General features: G+C 38.7%; 1 protein-coding gene across 1 annotated transcript in view; it reads right to left on the bottom strand.

The window, feature by feature from the left end:
- Positions 1-20,229, bottom strand: part of TEKT3 (tektin 3) — a 37,880-nt gene that overhangs the window by 17,282 nt on the left and 369 nt on the right. Inside the window, exons 2-4 of the mRNA XM_077746670.1 lie at positions 10,649-11,256; positions 7,064-7,147; positions 135-205 (exon numbers count right to left, since the gene is read on the bottom strand). Of these exons, the coding sequence (XP_077602796.1) occupies positions 135-205; positions 7,064-7,147; positions 10,649-11,227 (734 nt within the window). The 5' untranslated portion in view covers positions 11,228-11,256. The remainder of the gene's footprint in view (positions 1-134; positions 206-7,063; positions 7,148-10,648; positions 11,257-20,229) is intronic.

Raw genomic sequence — 20,229 nt, 5'->3', positions numbered from 1 at the left:
ATGTACGTGAGTGTATATGTGTATCCGTCTATAACAAATCCTTATATAAGAAGCTAAGAGAAATTTGGTTGAGAGGCCAAATAGCACAGTTCAGAGACATGATTTTACGTTGTATATGGAGTTACAACTCTTACGCAAGTTGGGCAATGGCCTTGTCCAAATGCAGCTTCATCCTTTCTTGACAACACAGAATAACATCAACCTCCTACTCGATTGAAAAGAAAAACACATTAATGGTTTCATCATCGGGTATAGCATCCAACAACGTAACAAAACATCAATAGAGGGAAGCTTGGTTCCTGGAAAAAAATTGTCAAATCAAACAAGAGAACAGTTTTTACCTTCACTTATTTACCCATATCCTCTTCCGATACTGCAATCTAAACATTAGAATGAGAGTTTCCCCTTTCTGGGGCTATAGGAAAATTATATTAAGGAACAAGTTGGGACAGGGCTAAAACTGCAGGATTTCTCATTATTTTTATCACTGGTCCTTAATGAAAACAATCAAACAGTAAGCAAATACATAAATTCTGGGGAATTTAATGCAGGTTGAATCTAATGCAGGCTTCCTTTATGATAACTATTCTTCCAAGACAATAATAAGTAAACTGGGGAGGGAAAGAGGCAGCCAACAAAGGGCTTCCCTCTAACAGGGCACGGAACCCCCAAGAGACCCAGCTCTTGGCTCCAAATGGAAACTTGACTTCCACACCAGGAGGCCAGCCCTCCCTCTGTCCTGCCTGCAGCTCAGCTCTCACACTCATATACACACTTTTGTAGCCTCTCTCCTGGGCCACACACATGGCATTCTGATACCACCAGGATATACACACTATCCCATAGCGTGTGTAGTATCGCAGTATCTCGCTTCTCTCTGAAGACCGTATTCACGTAAGAAAATCCAGAAACCCAAAATAGCACCAAGAGGACATTTCAAAAGTGCACACGGTCAATGTTGCTGCCACTTCAAGTACAGAGTGATCACACTTTTCATTTGAACCTTGAACGTTTCCCCATGACATTAAACAATACTGTGATGAACCACCTCACTAAATATTTAGACACCACCAAAGGGTATGTCTTTCATCGAGGTTTTGACAAATACAGCCAAATTGCCCTTCGGAGAAACTGTGAGGTCATCACTATATACATAAATATAGAGTATTAAAATATATGTGTATTTTTAACCAGTCTGTCCTGTGCCTTTATATTTTTGCATAGTGGTTTTGATATGTAGACGTTCATGATTTCTATGATGTCCAATCTATGAAATATCCCCTTTTGGCCTCTGCCTTCATTAATTTGACTATAAAGGCCTTCTTCACTCCGATATCAGTAACTACTCAACTATATAGTCTTCTTATTCTTTTTTTCTTTTTTTTTTAATGTTTATTTTTGACAGAGAGAGAGAGAAACAGAGCACAAGTGGGGGAGGGGCAGAGAGAGAGAGGGAGACACAGAATCCAAATCAGGCTCCAGGCTCTGAGCTGTCAGCACAGACCCTACCGCGGGGCTTGAACCCATGAACCGTAAGATCATGACCGAGCTCAAAGTGGGACGCTCAACCAACCGAGCCACCCAGGTTCCCATTTTTTTTCCTTAGAGAAGAGAGCACATGAACAGAGGAGAGAGGCAGAAGGAGAAAGAGAGAGAGAGAGAGAGAGAATCTTAAGCAGGCTCCACATTCAGCATGGGTCTTGATCCCATGACCCTAGGATCATGACCTGAGCTGGAAACATTACATTACATTTAATGAAATTCTTGCTATAAAAAAATTCTTCAGCAATAATGTCTATATTTGAATTTAAATAATGTTATAGGGCGAGTGTCAGATGGCCTGGGGGGAGAAGGCTTCAGGGAAATAGGGAATGCCTAAAACCAGAGACCTTTGGAACTGTCCCCAGTGTTAATTTATCTATTAATATGTACTCAAAGGTTCATTTGGCTTTAAAAAGTTCAAGGAGTTAGCCTGGTATGGGAGGACCAAGAAAGACAGTACCCTGATCAATTCCCCAAGAGAAGCCATTCTGTGAGAATTTGATGGGTATCACTGATTGAATGTGAATAAGAGTCAACAGAATTCATGACAAAATATTTCAAGGCACCCACCTTCTTAAAGAGCAGGTCTTTGAAGACTACTTGTCTTTGCTGCTGTTTATTTAGTTATTCTAAAAAGTTAGACTCATGCTGGTAAAAAGATATGTCGATATTACTACTTACGTAAGAAATGGATGCACTCATTACTTAAATTAATTGGCAATGACCAAAGTACCCCGCAGTTGATGAGCCATTAATTTAACTGTAGATTTAGTTTATCTGGATGTAAAGCAGCATCTACTACTAGTCTAAATATTGGTCTAGAGTTTAATGTTGGTTAAACCTCTAAAGCAGTGGTTGTTGTTGTTTAAAAAACAGATCTATCGGGGCGCCTGGGTGGCTCAGTCGATTGAATGTCCGACTTCAGCTCAGGTCATGATCTCATGGTTCGTGGGTTCGAGCCCTGCGTCGGGCTCTGTGCTGACAGCTAGCTCAGAGCCTGGAGGCAATTTCAGATTCTGTGTCTCCCTTTCTCTCTGACCCTCCCCTGCTCATGCTGTCTCTCTCTCTCTCTCTCTGTGTCTCTCTTTCTGTGTCTCTGTGTCTCTCTGTGTCTCTCTCAGAAATAAATAAAACATAAAAATTTTTTTAAATAAATAAATAAAAATTAAAAACAGATCTGTTGAGATAGACTTATATACAATGGAACTCATGTATTTGTACAGTTTAGTGGTTTTTAGTATATTAAGAATTAGGTAACTAACTGAAGAACATTTTCATTACCCGCTAAAGAAAAAACACACCCCCTTCACTGTTACCCCCGGTTTCCAATTCCTGAGCTTCTTTCTTCTAGGCCACCACTAATCTACCCTCAGCCTCTACAGATTTCCCTGATCTGGACATTTTATAGAAATGGGATCCTGCAATACGTGGTCCTTTGTGACTGACATCTTTCACTTAGCATAAATTTTCAAGGATCATCCATGTAGTAGAATGGTGCAGCACTTTCTATGGATAAATGACATTCTAGGGTCTGATTCTACCACAGTTTATGTATCATTCCTCAGCTGACAGACATTTGTATAGTCTCTAAATGGCTATTATGAATAATACTGCTATGAACATTCACATACAAGTTCTTGTGTGGACAAGTATTTTTTTTTCCTCTTGAGCAGATACATAGGAGGGGAATTGCTAACTAACTCTATGTTTAACCTTTTTCCAAAGCAGGTGTATCATTTTACATCCCCACCAGCAGCGTATGAGGGTTCTAATTTCCCCCACATTCTTGCCAACACTTGCTATTATCTGTGTTTCTGAGTATAGCCATCCTCGGGGGTGTGAAGTGGTCGTTCAGTATGGTTTGGTTTGCATTTCCCCAACAAAGTAATGATGAGCATTTTTTTCCTATGCTTGTTGGTCACGTCTGTATTCACTTTGGAGAACTCTCTGTTCAGATCCTTTGCCCATTTTGGGTTGGGCTATTTGGGGTTTTTTTTAGCTTTAGTGTTAAGAAATCTTTATATATTAGAGATACAAGTCCCTTATCAGTTAGATGATTCGAGAAGACTTTCTTCCATTCTGTGGATTGTCTTTTCACTTTGTTAATGAAGTTCTTTAAGACATCAAAGCTTTTCATTTTGATGATGCTCAATTGATCTATTTTTTTCTTATGTTGTGTGTGTTTTGTGCTTTGGGTGTCAGATTTAAGAAATGACGGCCTACTCCAGTGTCACAAATATTTATGCCTATGTTTTCTTCTAAGAACTTTGCAGTAAGCTTTGCAGGCTTACATTTAAGCCTTTGATCAGCTTTCATTCCATTTTTTATATACAGTGTGATGTAGGAGTCCAACTTCAGTCTCACACAGGCTGATATCCAACTGTCCAAGCACCATTTGTTGATGAGAGTATTCCTTTCCCATTGAGCTGTCTCAGCACCGCCTCAGATGAATTGACTGTCAGAGTGAGCGTTTGCTTCTGGATTCTCAAATTCCCTTCTATTGATCTATTGTCTATCTTTACTGCCAATTCTACCCTGTCTCATGTACTATACCTTTGTAGTAAGTTTTTAAATCAAGAAGTGTGGGTCCTCTGACTTCCTTCTTTTTCAATATTCTTTTGGCTATTCTGAATCCCTTGAACGACCATGTGAATTTCAGGATCAGCTTGTCAATTTTCACAAAGAAGTCAGCTGGGGTTTTCATAAGCATTCTGATGAATTTATGGTTCACGCTATGTAAATCTTCCAATACATACACATGGCATGTCCACTTATTTAGATTGTCATTAATTCCTATCGACAATATTTTTTGTAGTTTTCAAGTGGCGGTTCTTAACTCTGACTGCTCATTGTATTTTTAATACCAATGCCTAGTCCCCGCTCCAGATTTAAACTAGAACTTCTGGGTGTCAGCCAGGTTTGAGATGTTTTTTACTTCTCTGTCAGTGATTCTAAGGTGTAGCCAGGTTTGAGAGCTGGAATAACACACTAAAGGTAGTAAAGTCAACGAAAAGTCTTGTAAATACCAAGGGACATTCTGATGAACTGTTAGAACTGACATATGGTTTGCTTCATACAGAACATCTTAGGATCAATGAGAACAAGAGGCCAAGGGATATTTTCTGGTAAGGTCTTCCCCACCTTTCGAATGACAAAGTAAGTGACAAATTCTTTCAAGGTGGGAGATTCATCCGCGTCAGGGAAGGAAGGAATAGCACGGACCCATCAGTGTAAAGCTACTTCATTCAGGATATTCTGTTCCTGATCACTCATGTACAGCAATAGGGGTCTGTGGCTTTCACAAAGTAGTTTGCACAGCCTCTCTGTAGTGGCCAAGTTTTCCTGAGTTTATTATTTCCGCTCATATTTCTTTCGGAGAATCAGACAGTAGAGAAAAGCAAAGAGCAAGGAAAAGTCTCCTGCTTACTATCTTTCCTGACAAGAGATCACTACAAATAATTTAATGCAATGTTAAAAGGGACCCTGATTACTTGTGAGGATAAAATTACTGATGACCAGGCTGTACGCTAGTCCTCTTGACTTTCTTACCAAGGATTCATCTTTCACCAAGGACCAGTCATGGAAAAGCAAACAGGTGGGACCCAGCCAGGCTGGTTCAGGGATAGTGAATTGATTTCCTGCAGCAGAAATTCAGCAAGTCAGAGTAGGAAGTGAGACTGAGAATGAGTAGGAGGCAGAATGGTAGGTCCTAGAAATTAGGGAGTCAGGGAAGAGATTTTAGCGGACGGAACCTCTGGTGATCATGGGTAGTACGGATCCAGGCGGAGGGAAGATATTTGGGGATGTCACATCAACCAGCTGGGAAGCAGGAACAGTAGGGAGAACGGAATGGAAAGGAGAGGGGTGAGAAGCAAATCAGAGGAATCATTTACAGGAACTAGAAACTGATTACAAAGGGTGAAGACAGTCAGCAAGCGATGTCACAAGTGTCCGGAGAACTGTGGTACCAAAACTAGGAAGGGGGAGGCTGGAGGCATCAGGGTAGAAGAAAAGTATACTTTTAGGCTTCATAAATATGAACCAAAACGGAGGTGGGGCGGGGGTGGCAGGGTTACAACCCCAACAGAAATACATTTGGCAGGGACTTAGGGACATAGAACTAAGGCATAATGGAGAATATGGCCCGAGAAAGAGATTAGGAAGGGCTCAAGGCACATCGTGGCTGGCATCTTAAGGAACGATGGAGAGCTGGGGGTAAATCTGGGAAGTGAAAGCTGGAGAATGATGGAGATCTGGGGGTAAATCTGGGAAGAGAAGGCTGGAGAACTCAGAACTAAATCACATTTAATTGGTGGAAGGTTTGGAAGAGAGTCTAACAGAAGAATCAGGATAGTAGTATACACACACACACACATCAGCTTCTAGATGGCAATTTGGCTATATATCAAAACTTCCCAAATGCATATGCCTTTTAACACATTGATTACATTTTCTGAAATGTGTTCTAAGGAAATAATCAGAAATACACACAGTTATCAATAATAATATTTTTGTACTCTGCAGTTATTAAAATAGCAAAAAACTGGGGGGTGAGAAAGGGAGACAACTATTCAGAAAGAGAGGATTGATTTTTTTCTTTAGTGACAGCACCTTGACATTGTGGAACACAATGCAACCATTAAAATCACGCCTTCATGGATATCTAATACTATGGGAAAACGACCCCAATACAATTCTTAAATAAATAAAGCACTTTCAGAAGGGAAGGATGGATAGGCAAGAGCACACAGGATTCTTAGGGAAGTGAAAATATCATATACAACAATGGTGGTTTGTCCAACCCTGCAGAATCTACACCACAAGAGTGAACCCAAAGGGTTAAACTGGACTTTGGACGATAATGATGGATGAGGGTAGGTTTGTCAATCATCACAAATGTACCACTCTGGTGGGGGACGTTGGTAATGTGGGGGGGGGCTATGCCCATATAAGGGCAGGAGTTAATTGGGAAATCTCTATGCCTTACCCTCAATTTTCCTGTGAACCTCAAACTGCTCTAAAAAAAATAAGTCTTTAAAAAGAATGGTGGTGACTTCTATACAACCATATTTAAGAATAAACGTCATTGAGCATTTATCCAGGGGGAAAAAAAAACACCACAATTCAAATTGTGTATCCAGTATAATTGTAATCTTGAAGACCTGTTTGTGTGTCATTAAGTTGGGTAGTATCTAAGTACGACTAACAAAAAGAAATTCTCTGAAATTCTCTGGATAAACTGAAATTTTCCAAAATTAAAGGTGATTTCTGTCCAGCTGAACTTCAGATGAATTTTATCCTTCTTTATCTTATTTTGTATCTTTCAAATTCTCTCGATGAACATCTATTACTTGTATAACTAAAAAAAAAAGATGTCTTCTGTAAATGCTATAAACATTTGATACTATAACTGCTTACTTACAAATGACTTCCTGTAACATAATTTTTTATTTGTCTCTATACATTAAACACACGTTTGTAACTATATTTCTCATTACTGACGCACCTCCCCCATATTTACCGTCAGTAGTTGGGCTTCCACATCGTCATGAACTAGATCGATTCCCATTCTCTTCTCTCGATGAAATAGACACTCTCGGGCTACCTACAGATGCACAAAGAATGGAAAGCATTAATCCAAACTAACTAAACTCAGTGACCAGCGGCTCAAAGGACTTGTTTCTAAAACAAGTCAATGGATGCTCCCAATACCAATTTTTTAAGGCATTTTCTTGAAAATCTAATATGAGGGGCACCTGGGTGGCTTAGTCGGTTAGGCGTCCGACTTTCGCTTAGGTCATGATCTCGCAGTTCGTGGGTTCGAGCCCCGCGTCGGGCTCTGTGCTGACTGCCAGCTCAGAGCCTGGAGCCCATTTCAGAGTCTGTGTCTCCCTCTCTCTCTGACCCTCCCCTGCTCACGCTGTCTCTCTCTCTCCTAGAAATAAATAAAAATATTTAAAAAAATAAAAAAATAAAAAAAAGAAAATCTAATATGAGACCCACCGTGACAACTAAGAAAATCCCTACTGCTGCTTATAAGGGAGAGTTAGCCTCCCTCTCTCTCTACCCTTCGTCCACTCACACTTTTTCTCTCTCTCTCTCTCTCAAAAATAAACAAGGATTTTAAATAAATTAAGAAATAACAGGGGTGCTTGGGTGGCTCAGTTGGTAAAGCATCCGACTTCGGCTCAGGTCATGATCTCATGGTTTGTGAGTTTGAATCCTGCATTGGGCTCTGTGCTGACAGCTGGGAGCCTGGATCCTGCTTCAGATTCTGTGTGTCTCTCTCTACCCCTCTCCCACTCACACTCTGTCTCTCTGTCTCTCTGTCTCTCTCAAAAACAAAAATTAAAATTTTTTAAAGGTTGAGTTAGCTCTTCACGCTAGTATGAAAAAAATCCTAATTTGGAAAATTGACAAAATAAAGCATATGACATTTATGTGATTCCCACAGATTAGCACCTGAGAAAACTACTTAGCATTTAATTTCTTCTATGGAAATAGTTTGATAACCTGAAATGTAGTTTTCAAGGTATTATTTCCATATATTTTCTACTGAGGGTGAGGAAGAAACAAATTATTATCTTTAAAGATGCCAAAATATTTGTGTAGCCAAAAATCTACGTGCTTATTTCTCAAGTTCCATTTATTGTTTTCCTAATTATAAAAATAATGTGCCTTGTCCATTAAAGAGAAAAAAATAGAATAGTAGAAAATGATCTAGCCAAATTCCTATCACTGTTTTCTTTGTTGTTTTTAATTTTTTAAAAAAATGTTATAATCTTCTTACCATTTTAGAGTATGCTTTTTAGGACTGGCATTAAATGGTAGGCTCTGGTCATAAAATATTCTTTGAGACAAAGTAGGTTAATGACTCTAGTGGAAAACAGCTTGGATTGCTAACAATAAATTATGTATGAAAGAACATTATGTAAATGTTAAAATACTCTTTTCCAAAGACTATTTCATGATACAGAACAACTGTATAATCTTAATTTTTTAAGCATAAAATTTATAGTATGTACACTATAATCTGGACATAGTATCCTTGAACAAACTCTTTCAATAAATGCATATTTTTTAATAGTAAAAGTCACATTTACTAGAAGATGGATTAAGGGGTTGAGGGGAGCTCTGAGTAGTCTAATGTATATTACTCACCTGCTTTTCATAAGTTTCTACTAGCACACATTCTACTAGGATTCTACTAATCTTACCAGCAACATAGAAAGGTATCCATCCCCTGTACTTTAGCCAACTCTAGACATCATCAGTTTTCATTGTTGCAGATATGATAGGCCAAAGATGGGTACTTCATTGACTTAATTTGCATTTTTATTACTGAATTTTAACTTTTTTGCTTATAGTAGTTGATCATCTGTATTTTTCCTTCTGAGATGTTCCTGTTCATGTGACTAACTCTAATCTTAATTTTTTTAATGTTTTTTTTTTTTTAATTTTTGAGAAAGGGAGAGAGAGCATGAGCAGGGGAGGGGCAGAGAGAGAGGGAGACAGAGAATCTGAAGCAGGCTCCAGGCTCTGAGCTGTCAGCACAGAGCCCAACATGAGGCTCAAACCCACGAACTGTGACATCATGACCTGAGCCTAAGTCAGACACCCAACAAACACTAATCTTAATCAAGACCTTCTCACACGGTGCTGATAGTAAATGTTCTAGCACCCAGAAATATCTGGACAAAAACTGTAGAAAAAAATATTCAAATTAGACCCATTTCACTGAAAGGATTACTCATGAAAGGACAAAACTGAATGTGCTTTGGAAATTCAGGGCGTAAGCGGCTGTCACTTTAAGGATACTCTGAAGTGGGGTGGGTCCGGTGGGGTGCAGAACAGACAGGTGTCCTCAAAATGAGTCAGAGCATGAAGAAAGTGTGGAATGCTTCCCATCTTCAAACAACATTTCATGACAAGTTAATTTAGAAGGACATCATTCATGTACTGTCACTCTTTCTTGGAATTTCTGGTGGTTGTGTGTGTTTATGTGTGCTTGTGTTTGGTGAGGGGAAGGGGGTGCACAATGAGAAGTAACAATGTGCAGAGGTCTCCAACAAATTCTTCAACCCTTTAGACTTCTAGCTCCTTAATACTCTAAACCCTTCTGCCACAGATGTCATAATGAACATCTCCTGCAAAGGCTTATCACATGGGAAGGAAGTCATACAAACATGAAGAAAATTGGTGTTAGCTTCAATATATATATACTTCCGGAAATAATTTCTGTACCTTGCGCATCTTCAAATACAGAATGTCCTCTGTCAATGGTGGGGGGGATATAATGAGCTTGGAGGGCCCTCCTTCCATCACACATTTGGGGTGAGCGGTACCCAGAGGCCACCAACAAACTAAAATGCTGCCTCCGTGATCACCACAACTGGCTCGAGTTCAGGCCCATTTCTCTATTCAATCAAACTCATTCTATCTCCTAATATGATCTCCTTGAACATTTCATTATGCCCTAAAAAGGAATCAACATATGTACAGGAGGCATTTCATGAGACAGATTAAAAGAATAGTATTTTTTCCCTCAAATAATGGCACAGCCATGACCAAGCTGCCTATTTAATAGATGGGAAGATGGCATTCTCACCACAAAAAACTGTGTATCTTACAAATGTCTCTCAGGGCGTTTGGGTGGCTCAGTCAGTTAAGCATCTGACTCTAGGTTTCGGCTCAGGTCACGATCTCACAGTTCATGAGTTTAAACCCTGAGTTGGGCTCTCCACTGAGAGTGTGGAGCCTGCTTCGGATGCTCTGTTTCCTTCTCTCTCTGCCTCTCCCCCACTAACATTCACTCTCTCTCTCTCTCAAAAATTAAAAAAAAAAAAGAGTATCTAATTAGCCTCCTTTGTTTTACATTCAGAATTCTTTCTACTTAAATAGTTGTTCTGTATAATGTGTAAAATTGGTAATGGTTTTACCAATTGTGAAATTAATTACAGATGTATAGACAGGAGGTTGCCTTCTACAGCTAAAGGGAAACATAATTCAATAGGTAATAACCTGAGTAATTCAACCGTTGGGTTACAATCATACAGATACATAGTAGGTTTTTTTTTTTTTTTTAATCAAAAGGTCTTATATTTACCTGAAGAGGGGCTTCTGTCTCCATCAAGGCCCTCTCCAATTTTTTCTTAACATCAGTGAGTTCATTTGTTTCTCCAATCATTGCATCCAACTCATGAGTGATTTCAGATTTCCAAAATCCTATGTCATTGACTCGCTCTCCCAAATTTTGGGTGGAGTCTGCCTGAGTTTTCCTTGTTTGTTGATATTTGTCTTGAATTAGGCGAGACGTATCTACCCTTAGCCTCTCTGAATTATGTCGGGAAGTGTCGGACTCGAGATAGTTGGTTAGATTGGACCTATACCAATCATCCGGAGTGTACCTTGTGAAGAGAGTGGTTCTGTTGGAAACAAAGGGAAGCATGGTACTCTCGCACACCTTCTGAGCTCTGGTGCAGTACGGGCCCAAGGTTGGCAAGTTGGAGGCTACTTTGTAGTATGTGCTTGGTCTCCAAGGAAGGCTCAAGGGATGGGTTAAATTGTAGTGGGGGAAGTGGTCCCTATAGCTTGATGCCAGGGTACTGATGGCTGGTAGAAAGTTGGTTGGTGCTGGTCTAGGGTGGGCATAGGTTGCCGTTAATGTAGAACCTAGAGGCTCCATGATGCTCAAACACTATTTGTAAATCTCTCCTGTTTAAAAGGGGAGGGGGACACATAAAAACAGACAGTCACATAAATTAATATTTGGTGAAAATTTACAAATTAAAAACCATAATGGACTTCGTTTTAGTAACAGTGCTCCCTAACATATTAGGTGTTTGTTCTAATTTGATATCTACCTTTGCCAGTGATAATATGCTCCAAAAAGATTTTTTTCCCATCTCTGTTTCTAGAATATACTAAAATCACATTTTTTAGGTTAGCCATCAGAGTCTCTGAATTTTTTTTAAATTATGATTTAAATTTTTCCTTATCTTGTAAGAAGTCTACATTAAGAGCCTGAAGTATGCATGTTAACAGAAGGGGATTCAAATCTTGGCTCTGCTATTTACTAGCAGTGAGGCATGGGGCAAATTACTGAAACTCTGTGCCTCAATTTCCTCATCTCTAAATTGGGAATAATAATGCACTTACTTCTTTGAACAGTTAGGAGAGGTATTGATAGCAAGGAGTTGCCTGGCAACCTTCTCCCCTACCAAGTCATCCTGAATGTGCACACAGCTTGGGTAAGAATGGTGTGCTTGGTTTGCAAACACAGCTCGAGGCAAATGCTTAGCTCCCTTTTCCTGGCAATTTGCTACCTCAAGGCACCTCCCATATGGATCTTCTGGGGCAATTGTGAAGACTAAGCAAGACAATGGTAAGTATCTGGAATGCTTAGCCCAGTTCCGGGCACAAAATAAGTGTTCAATAAGTATTAGCTTTTTAAACTAGTAATACAGAAGAATATATAAAGTAAAAGATAAATATCCATCCATGCCCCCAAGTAGGCATTGAATAGTGCATTAATAGTTGTTTCTTTTCACATTTTCCTATTTGTATATAACATATATATCGTTTTCAAAGCTACTTTAAAATTGCATCTACTTGTATACCATATATACCTATGAACAGAGCTTTTTAAATACAAATACTGAATTATCTTAATCATTTCACGTATCATTTAGACCATGCATTTTTGAAAACACATGCTTCTGACTTCTCCCCCTCTTAGAACATATCCATCCACTTCCTCCTGTTTACCAGTTGAAAAGTATTCTATTGTCTGGAACTTTTGATCACGATTAGCCCAGAAAGTGACATACTTTTCAGGATTTAAAAAAAAAATTTTTTTATAGTTTACTTATTTTTGAGACAGACAGAGACAGAGCATGAGTGGGGGAGAGGCAGAGAGAGAGGGAGACACAGAATCTGAAGCAGGCTCCAGGCTCTGAGCTGTCAGCACAGAACCTGATGTGGGGCTTGAACCCACAAACCATGAGATCATGACCTGAGCCGAAGTCGGATGCTTAACCAACTGAGTCACCCAGGCGCCCCTACATACTTTTCAGAATATAAACATCATGCCACTTGGGGGTTAGTGTCTATGGGCCCATTTACTGAAAAGGAAAAATAAATCAGATCCAATTCTATAGCTGTCTTAGGAAAAAAAATATTCGATGATTATTTAAAGAGCTATGTCTTGAGACCTTAGGTCCCCAAATCACAAAATAATCTATTTCTAGAACTGTGGTCAAATCAAAACGCACTCATTCCACACGTGATGAAACAGCTGACCACTGCCAGTGGTGGTGGCCCACACAACCCTGGCTTCCTGACTTTTTCCCAATTCTTCCCTCCTTCAGTCCCCAAACACCTTGTACTGGCCGAGCCTAGGAGCATGATGGTGAAAAAGAAACCTTAATAGTGAATCATATGTCTTCACCTCCATTTGAAAACTAAACACTGTTTTCGAAAGAGCAAATTCAAAGCAACGTGAGCCCATAAGGTCCCCATGGTTACTTTTAGTTCTAACATCCTCTCCAGTCAAATCTAGAAATAATCTTGTCAGCCTTCTTTCAGCGAGAAGCTTCAAGCAGGCATCGGACCAGTCTCACTTGGGTTTTCTTAATTCTTGACAATAAAAGCTAGCAACTCCCTTGGTCCTTCAACCAAAGAATTCCAAGTGTAGAATTACCACATATATTTGCCCAGCACCTATTATGTTGAAGTCCTGAGGCATCTCAACCCATGTTTGTTAAACCATGAGTCATCTGCTCTGAGTGGTGATTTGTGAAATGCGAGCTTCCTAAGGCACAGGAGACGTACAGATGAAGAAATTCAATATAGTTTACAAAAGTTTCCAGTGTTATATTTTTTAATTAAGGATGGGATGTAATTTAAAATCGGGACTCTGATGCATAAAGCTCAGTTGTTTAAAGTTCACAGATGTAGAGCTCCTCACGGGTGGCAATAAGTTTCACATGGAGACACAATATCCTACATGATGCACAATGTTCTATACAGTTACACAAGTCTTAGCTCCAGTCAGCCATCTCATGTCATTCAGAAAGAGTGACTAAAAGACGACAGCGTGGCAACATCTTACGTTTTGGGTCATTATTGGTCCAAGAAACTGAGAGTGTCATGGCCTAAGAAATACTTAAAAATTCAAAATAGATTTTTGCCTCCAATCATGATAGAGTAATAAAAACTAGACTTGGGCTTTTACATCTCAAAAAACTAGACCAAATATATGAAACACCTGTTTTCAGACACTGGACAATAGGCAGCACAAGACTCTGATTCCTGAGAGAAGAGAAACAAATAAGGCAAGGCTTCTGATTATGCTGGCATTCTGCCCAGAAGCAATTTCCAGATTACGGGAAAAACAGATGAAAACGGAACAGGGCCTGTCAACATTTGTGAGTCGAGGAGGAGATCAGAATTTGGAGAAGCTGAGACAGCTGGAAGTTGTGAAGCCGGATTCCAGAATAAATCAAGCCCCCTAAGTCTACGTAGAGATCCTCTGAGTCTTTGCTGAGCAACAGGCTGCACATACATCAAGGGACACTCCACAGATTTTGGCAAAGAAGGATGGCAGGCTTGTTATCTGGACAATTTCTAGAGCTCACAGAAGGTGGAGAGACATTTTGACCTCAGATCAGTCAGAGTGGAGAGTTGTTGGTGATCACCTGGAGCATTCCACGGGGACCCCAGAGGAGTCACACATTAGAGATGAAGCTGACCTGTCTCTGGAATGAAAGTACTGGAGATTCATTCTAGCAAAGCTTAAAAAGAGGCCTCAAAGAGATCAAATTAATCTGCAAGTAATTTAATTGCTTGATGACAGCAAGACATTCATACATATAACAATGTCCAGCATTCGATCAAAATTACCAGACATGCCAAGTAGCAGAAAAACGTGACACACGATGAGGAAAAAAAATCAGTCAACAGGAAAGATGTGATAGAACAAACAGAAGTACTTAAGAAAAACAAGAACATAATGAAGAGAGGTGTGGAAGATTTAAAAAAGAACCAAATGCCAACTGATCTTTGACAANGAAATGGTGGGGGAAAGGGAGAGAAGCAAACCATGAGAGACTCTTGAATGCTGACAAAAACTGAGGACTGATGGATGTGGGGGGAGGGGGGATGGGCATGGAGGAGGACACTTGTGGGGATGAGCACTGAGTGTTATGTGGAAACTAATTTGACAATAAACTATTAAAAAAAATTAAAAAAAATAAATAAAAAATAAAAAAGAACCAAATGTAACTTTAGGAATAAAACATAAGATATATATTTATACAGTATATACTTGAACAATTTCACTAGATGGGATTAACAGCACATTAGACATAGTCTAATTAGTGACTTCAAATCTAATCAAACCAAAGTACAGACTTTTTTTTAACTAAAAAAAAAAAGAGAGAGAGAGAGAGAAAATCCTCAGTAACATAGGCATGGTATCAAGTGTTAGACTAAATCATGTTCTTGGGAATGTGATATAGAAAGGGGGGGGTGGAGAAAAGATATTTGAAGAAATAATGGCTGCATATTTTCCAAATTTGATGAAAACTATAAAGTCCTAGGTCCAAGAAGCTCTGAACATTCCAAGAGGGTAAACACACACTACACACACACACACACACACACACACACACACACACACACACGCACATGCAATACTACCATCATCATCCTCACCACCACCATCACCTCAAAGACCATCATAATCAAATTGCTGAAAATCAGCAATACAGAGAAAAACTTGAATTAAAGCAAAAAGACACACTACATTGACAGGAACAAAGGTAAAAATTACTGCAAAATTTTTGTCAAAAACAATGCAAGCCAGAAGACAATCGAACAACATCTTTAATATTTTATTTTTTTCTTTTAATTTCTTTCTTTTTTTTTAATTTTTTTTAANAGAGTGTGAACAGGGGAGGGTCAGAGAGAGAGGGAGATACAGAATCTGAAGCAGGCTCCAGGCTCTGAGCTGTCAGCACAAAGCCTGACAAACCATGGGCTCAAACCCACAAACCGTGAGATCATGACCTGAGCTGAAGTAGTACGCTCAATCGACTGAACCACCCAGGCGCCCCTCGAACAACATCTTTAAATGGCTGGAAGAAAGTGTAGTCCTACAACTGTATATCCAGTGAAAGCATCCTTCAAAGATGAAGGTGGAATAAAATTTCTTCATAGAAACAAAAGCCAAGGGCATTGATCAGCAGCAGAACTGCATACACAATTAAAAGAATTGTTAAAAGAAATTAATCCAAGAGAAAAAGACAAAAATAAGACAAAGAGAAAACAAATAGCAAGATGGTAAACAAAAAACCTAATCACATTGATAATTATATTCATAATAAATGGTTTAAACAATCAAATCAAAAGGTACAGATTCCTAAGCTGGTTTTTACAAGCAATATTGAACATATCCTGTCAAAAAAAAAACCATTTAAAATATAAAATATAAATATAAATAAACTTAATTATAAATATAAAAACCCATTTTAAATATAAAACACAGATAAGTTAAAAATAAAAGAATAGAAAAAGATGTCATGTAAATACAAATCAAAAGAATGCTTAAGTGCCTATATTAATAACAAACCAACCAGACTTCAGAACAATAGATATTATCACAAATAAAGAGAGAAACAAGGATAAAAGTATTAATCAAGGAGATAAAATGTTCTTCAATGTCTATGTAACCATCAATAAAATTTTAAACACATAAAGCAAAATCTGGCAGAACTAAAATGAGAAATAGATCCACAGGGGGGCGCCTGGGTGNATAGAAGCACAGCTATAGTCAGATATTTCAGCACTCTTCTGTCAGTAATTGTTAGAAAAAATAGAAAATTGGTTGATAAATAAGCTACTTGAACAGTAAAACTAATTGGACATAATTTACATGTTTGGAACACACCATCCAAACAGCAGATTCTTTGTATCTATATGAGATGACAGATATTAACTAAACATTGTGGTGATCATTTCACAATACATGTAAGTTAAGACATTATGCTATATGCCTTAAACTTATATAGTGCTATATTTATTTCAATTTATCTCAATAAAACTGAAAGAAAAAATATCTTTAAACAGCAGATTACATACTATTTCCAACTGCACGGAGAATATTCACCAAGGCAGACCATTCACTAACCATTAAACAAGTTCTCAATAAACATAAAATATTGAAATGATACAGAATATGTTCTCCGACCATACCAAACTAAATTAGAAATCAACTATAGAAAGATTTTTGGAAATTTCTCAAATAATAGGAAATTAAAACACCTCTAAATATCTTCCAGGTCAATGAAGAAATCACGTGGGAAATTAAAAAATATTTTGAACTGAATGAGACTAAAAACAGCATATCAAAATTGTGAGGTGTGGCTAAAACAGTGTTAGACAGAAGTTTATAGCTTTCAGTGATGATACTAGAAAATAAGAATTAGCTAAAATCAGTGCTCTCCACTTTATTCTTAATAGTGGGGTGGGGCGGATAGAAGCAAAGTAAAGCCAAAGTAGAAGGAAAGAAATAATAAAAAGGGAAAATCAATGAAATAGAAACCAGGCAAACAGAAAAACAAAAGCAGTGAAATTCTAACAATAAAATTGATAAACCTCTCACCAGACTGATCAAGATAAAAAGAGATGAAAAATTACTAATGTCAAGAATGAAAAAGAGGTATTGCCAAACATCCTGCAAACATTAGACCATTAATAAAGCAACGTTACTAACAACTTTGTGCCAAGAAATTTGGCAGCAGAGATGAGATGGACAAAATTCTTTAAAGATACAAATAACCAAAACTGACTAAAGAAGAAATGGATCCCCTGAATAGCCCTAGGGTAGTGAAAGGAATTCAATCTATGGTTTAAAATCTTTCCTCAAAGAAAACTTCATGCCTAGATGGATTTGTTGATGAATTCTACCAAACTTTTATGGAGGGAATAATAACTCAGTTTTTTTAAAAGCCTATAGCTTACTTTGATGATGTGTCTTTTACATTTAAATCTCTAAATTCTAACTCAGTCACATCTGAATAGGGCTCGTGTAGCACATACTAAGATCATTAACTGATGCTATAAATATCTCATATTTGCAAGTAAACTGAACAAATTCTTTGGAAAAATGACTGAAAATAGCTATGGAAAAATTCATACCCTAAATTATGCAATTGTTTTTTATTATACTTTTAGGCATGACCAAAAAACATTTTAAGAAATGAAGTCAAATACAGTGCTTGACTATATTTAATGTGGAGTCAATAGTTATTTACCTACTGGGGGAAAATGTTATAATTGTCTTCTATAAATATTAACATGCTAAAAATATAATTAATCACACAAAGATTGTTAAGTACTGGAAAGCTCCACATACAATCCAAAAGATGACCTTCAGTTGGATAAACATATTTTATTAGCATATTTAGGCAAGACTTTAAAATCATCAGTTGGGGCACCTGGGTGGCTCAGTTGGTTAAGCGTCCGACTTCGGCTCAGGTCATGATCTCATAGTCCGTGGGTTCGAGCCCCACGTCGGGCTCTGTGCTGACAGCTGGGAGCCTGGAGCCTGCTTCAGATTCTGTATCTCCCTCTCTCTCTGTCCCTCCCCTGCTCACATTGTCTCTCTCTCTCTCTCTCAGAAATAAATAAAACATTTTTTTAAATTATTTTTAAATCATAAATTAAAAAAAATTTTTTTATGTTTGTTTATTTTTGAGAGACAGAGTGAGACAGAGTGCGAGTGGAGGAGTGGCAGAGAGAGAACCCACAAACTGTGAGTTCGATGTCAGACGCTCAACTGACTGAGCCACCCAGGCACCCCTAAAATCATAAATATTTTAAGGTACAAAAACCTGTAGATAATTTTCTGCAGAAGATATGAGAAGTAGAGAGGGTTTCCATGACTTGCTCCACACCCTGCCTCAGGTCAGTGACCAAGTTAGGCTTGAAATGATCACATACAGTCCCTTGGTCATATCCATCTCATGACTCACAGTTTCAAATTGGAACAGAAATAAAACACTGTCTCCAATACATTAATGAGCAGCAGAACTTTTAAAAATCGTATCAGATTTCAGCATTAAACAATTTCTCTTTAAGCATATATTAAATACGAATGCTAGAAAAGTTAAATATTCTCTTTCTTCCAAAAAAAAAATGTTTAATAAGGCACTCTCATCGCTGAGAGTGGAAACATAAATGAACATACACTGGAGAGCGATGGGACACATATCTAGTAAAGTTGAAAAAGCACATTTCCCAGGGGCCTGGGTGGCTCAGCCAGTTAAGAGTCCAACTCTTGATTTCGGCTCAGGTCATGATCTCATGATTGGTGAGTTCAAGCTCCTCGTCCAGCTGTTTGCTTACAGTGAGAAGCCTGCTTGGGATTCTGTCTCCCTCTCTCTCGGCCCTTCTCCCACTCACTCCCTATCTCTCTCTCTCAAAATAAATAAAAATAAACTTAAAAGAAAAGAAAAGGCACATTCCCTTTGATTCAGCAACTCAACTTTTTTATATATACCTAGAGAAAGTTGAACGTGTACACAATCAGAATGTATAGGAATATGTTTCTAACAATTCTTAAAAGCAAACAGTCCAAAAGTCCATCAACAGTTGTGTGCATTCATCATCAACAGGAAGTTCATTAACCATTGTCACACGACAGTTAAAATGCGCGTCCTAAAGCATGTAAAGCATGACACCATTGTATAAACTTGAAAAATAACACTGTATGTTCAATTTTGGACAAATACCTAAGTAGTAAAGGTATAAAAATACACAGAATATAAGTAAACACTAAATTCTGGTAGATACGCCTGCTGGGATGAGTCCTATAGGGTCCCCTTCCCCAGTGATGACCCAATGTCTGACCTCAGAATTTGGGAGTTGTGGAAACCGGCCCAAAAGGAGAGAGGGGATGGGAGTCCCCAGCGGGTACACAGGAAAGAGACTTCATCCACGACTCTAGGTGCTTAGCTTGAAGTGAGGCATGGGTGTATGGATGCTTGAACCATTCATTTTACTGCGTAAAATATTTCATTTTAAAAAGAAACCAGTTGAGTCTCCTGAGTGGCTCAGTCGGTTGAGAGTCCGACTCTTGCTTTCAGCTCAGGTCATGGTCTCCCGGTTGGTGGGGGTCAAGCCCCAGGTGTGGCTCTGCGCTGACAGCATGGAGCCTGCCTGGGATTCTCTCTCCCCCCTCCCTCTCTGCCCCTTCCCTGCCCACGCTCTCTGTCTCTCTCCCAAAATAAATATTTAAGCATAAATAAAGAAAAAGAAAAACAGTAGATATTTTCTCAGAAACCCCGAAACACTTTGCCTATTGGTGAAACAATTCGCTTGTCTTTTTCACAGTGACCAAACAACTAATTTTCCCCATTTCTAAAATGCTTATCTGCACCATTATAAGCACCCAGGGAGGAAGCATAAAGGGCTTGGTCTAAACAGTCAAATACAAGAGCTTCATGGTCAGAGCCAAACAGAAATGGCCACGGGCCGTGGGAAAGCACCTGCCTTGATGGGAACCGCAGGAACCCTCCTTGCGCAGCCAGGTGATTGTAGGGCCCGGCCCTCGGCGGCACTTAGAAACCTGGCTAATGAAGCAGGACACAGCGCGACAATGGAACCGCAGAGCCCTGAGAAAAT

Source organism: Crocuta crocuta, unplaced genomic scaffold (assembly GCF_008692635.1).
Source record: "Crocuta crocuta isolate KB4526 unplaced genomic scaffold, BGI_CrCroc_1.0 scaffold139, whole genome shotgun sequence".
Lineage (NCBI taxonomy): Eukaryota > Metazoa > Chordata > Mammalia > Carnivora > Hyaenidae > Crocuta > Crocuta crocuta.
This window is presented reverse-complemented; position numbering and strand designations above follow the sequence as displayed.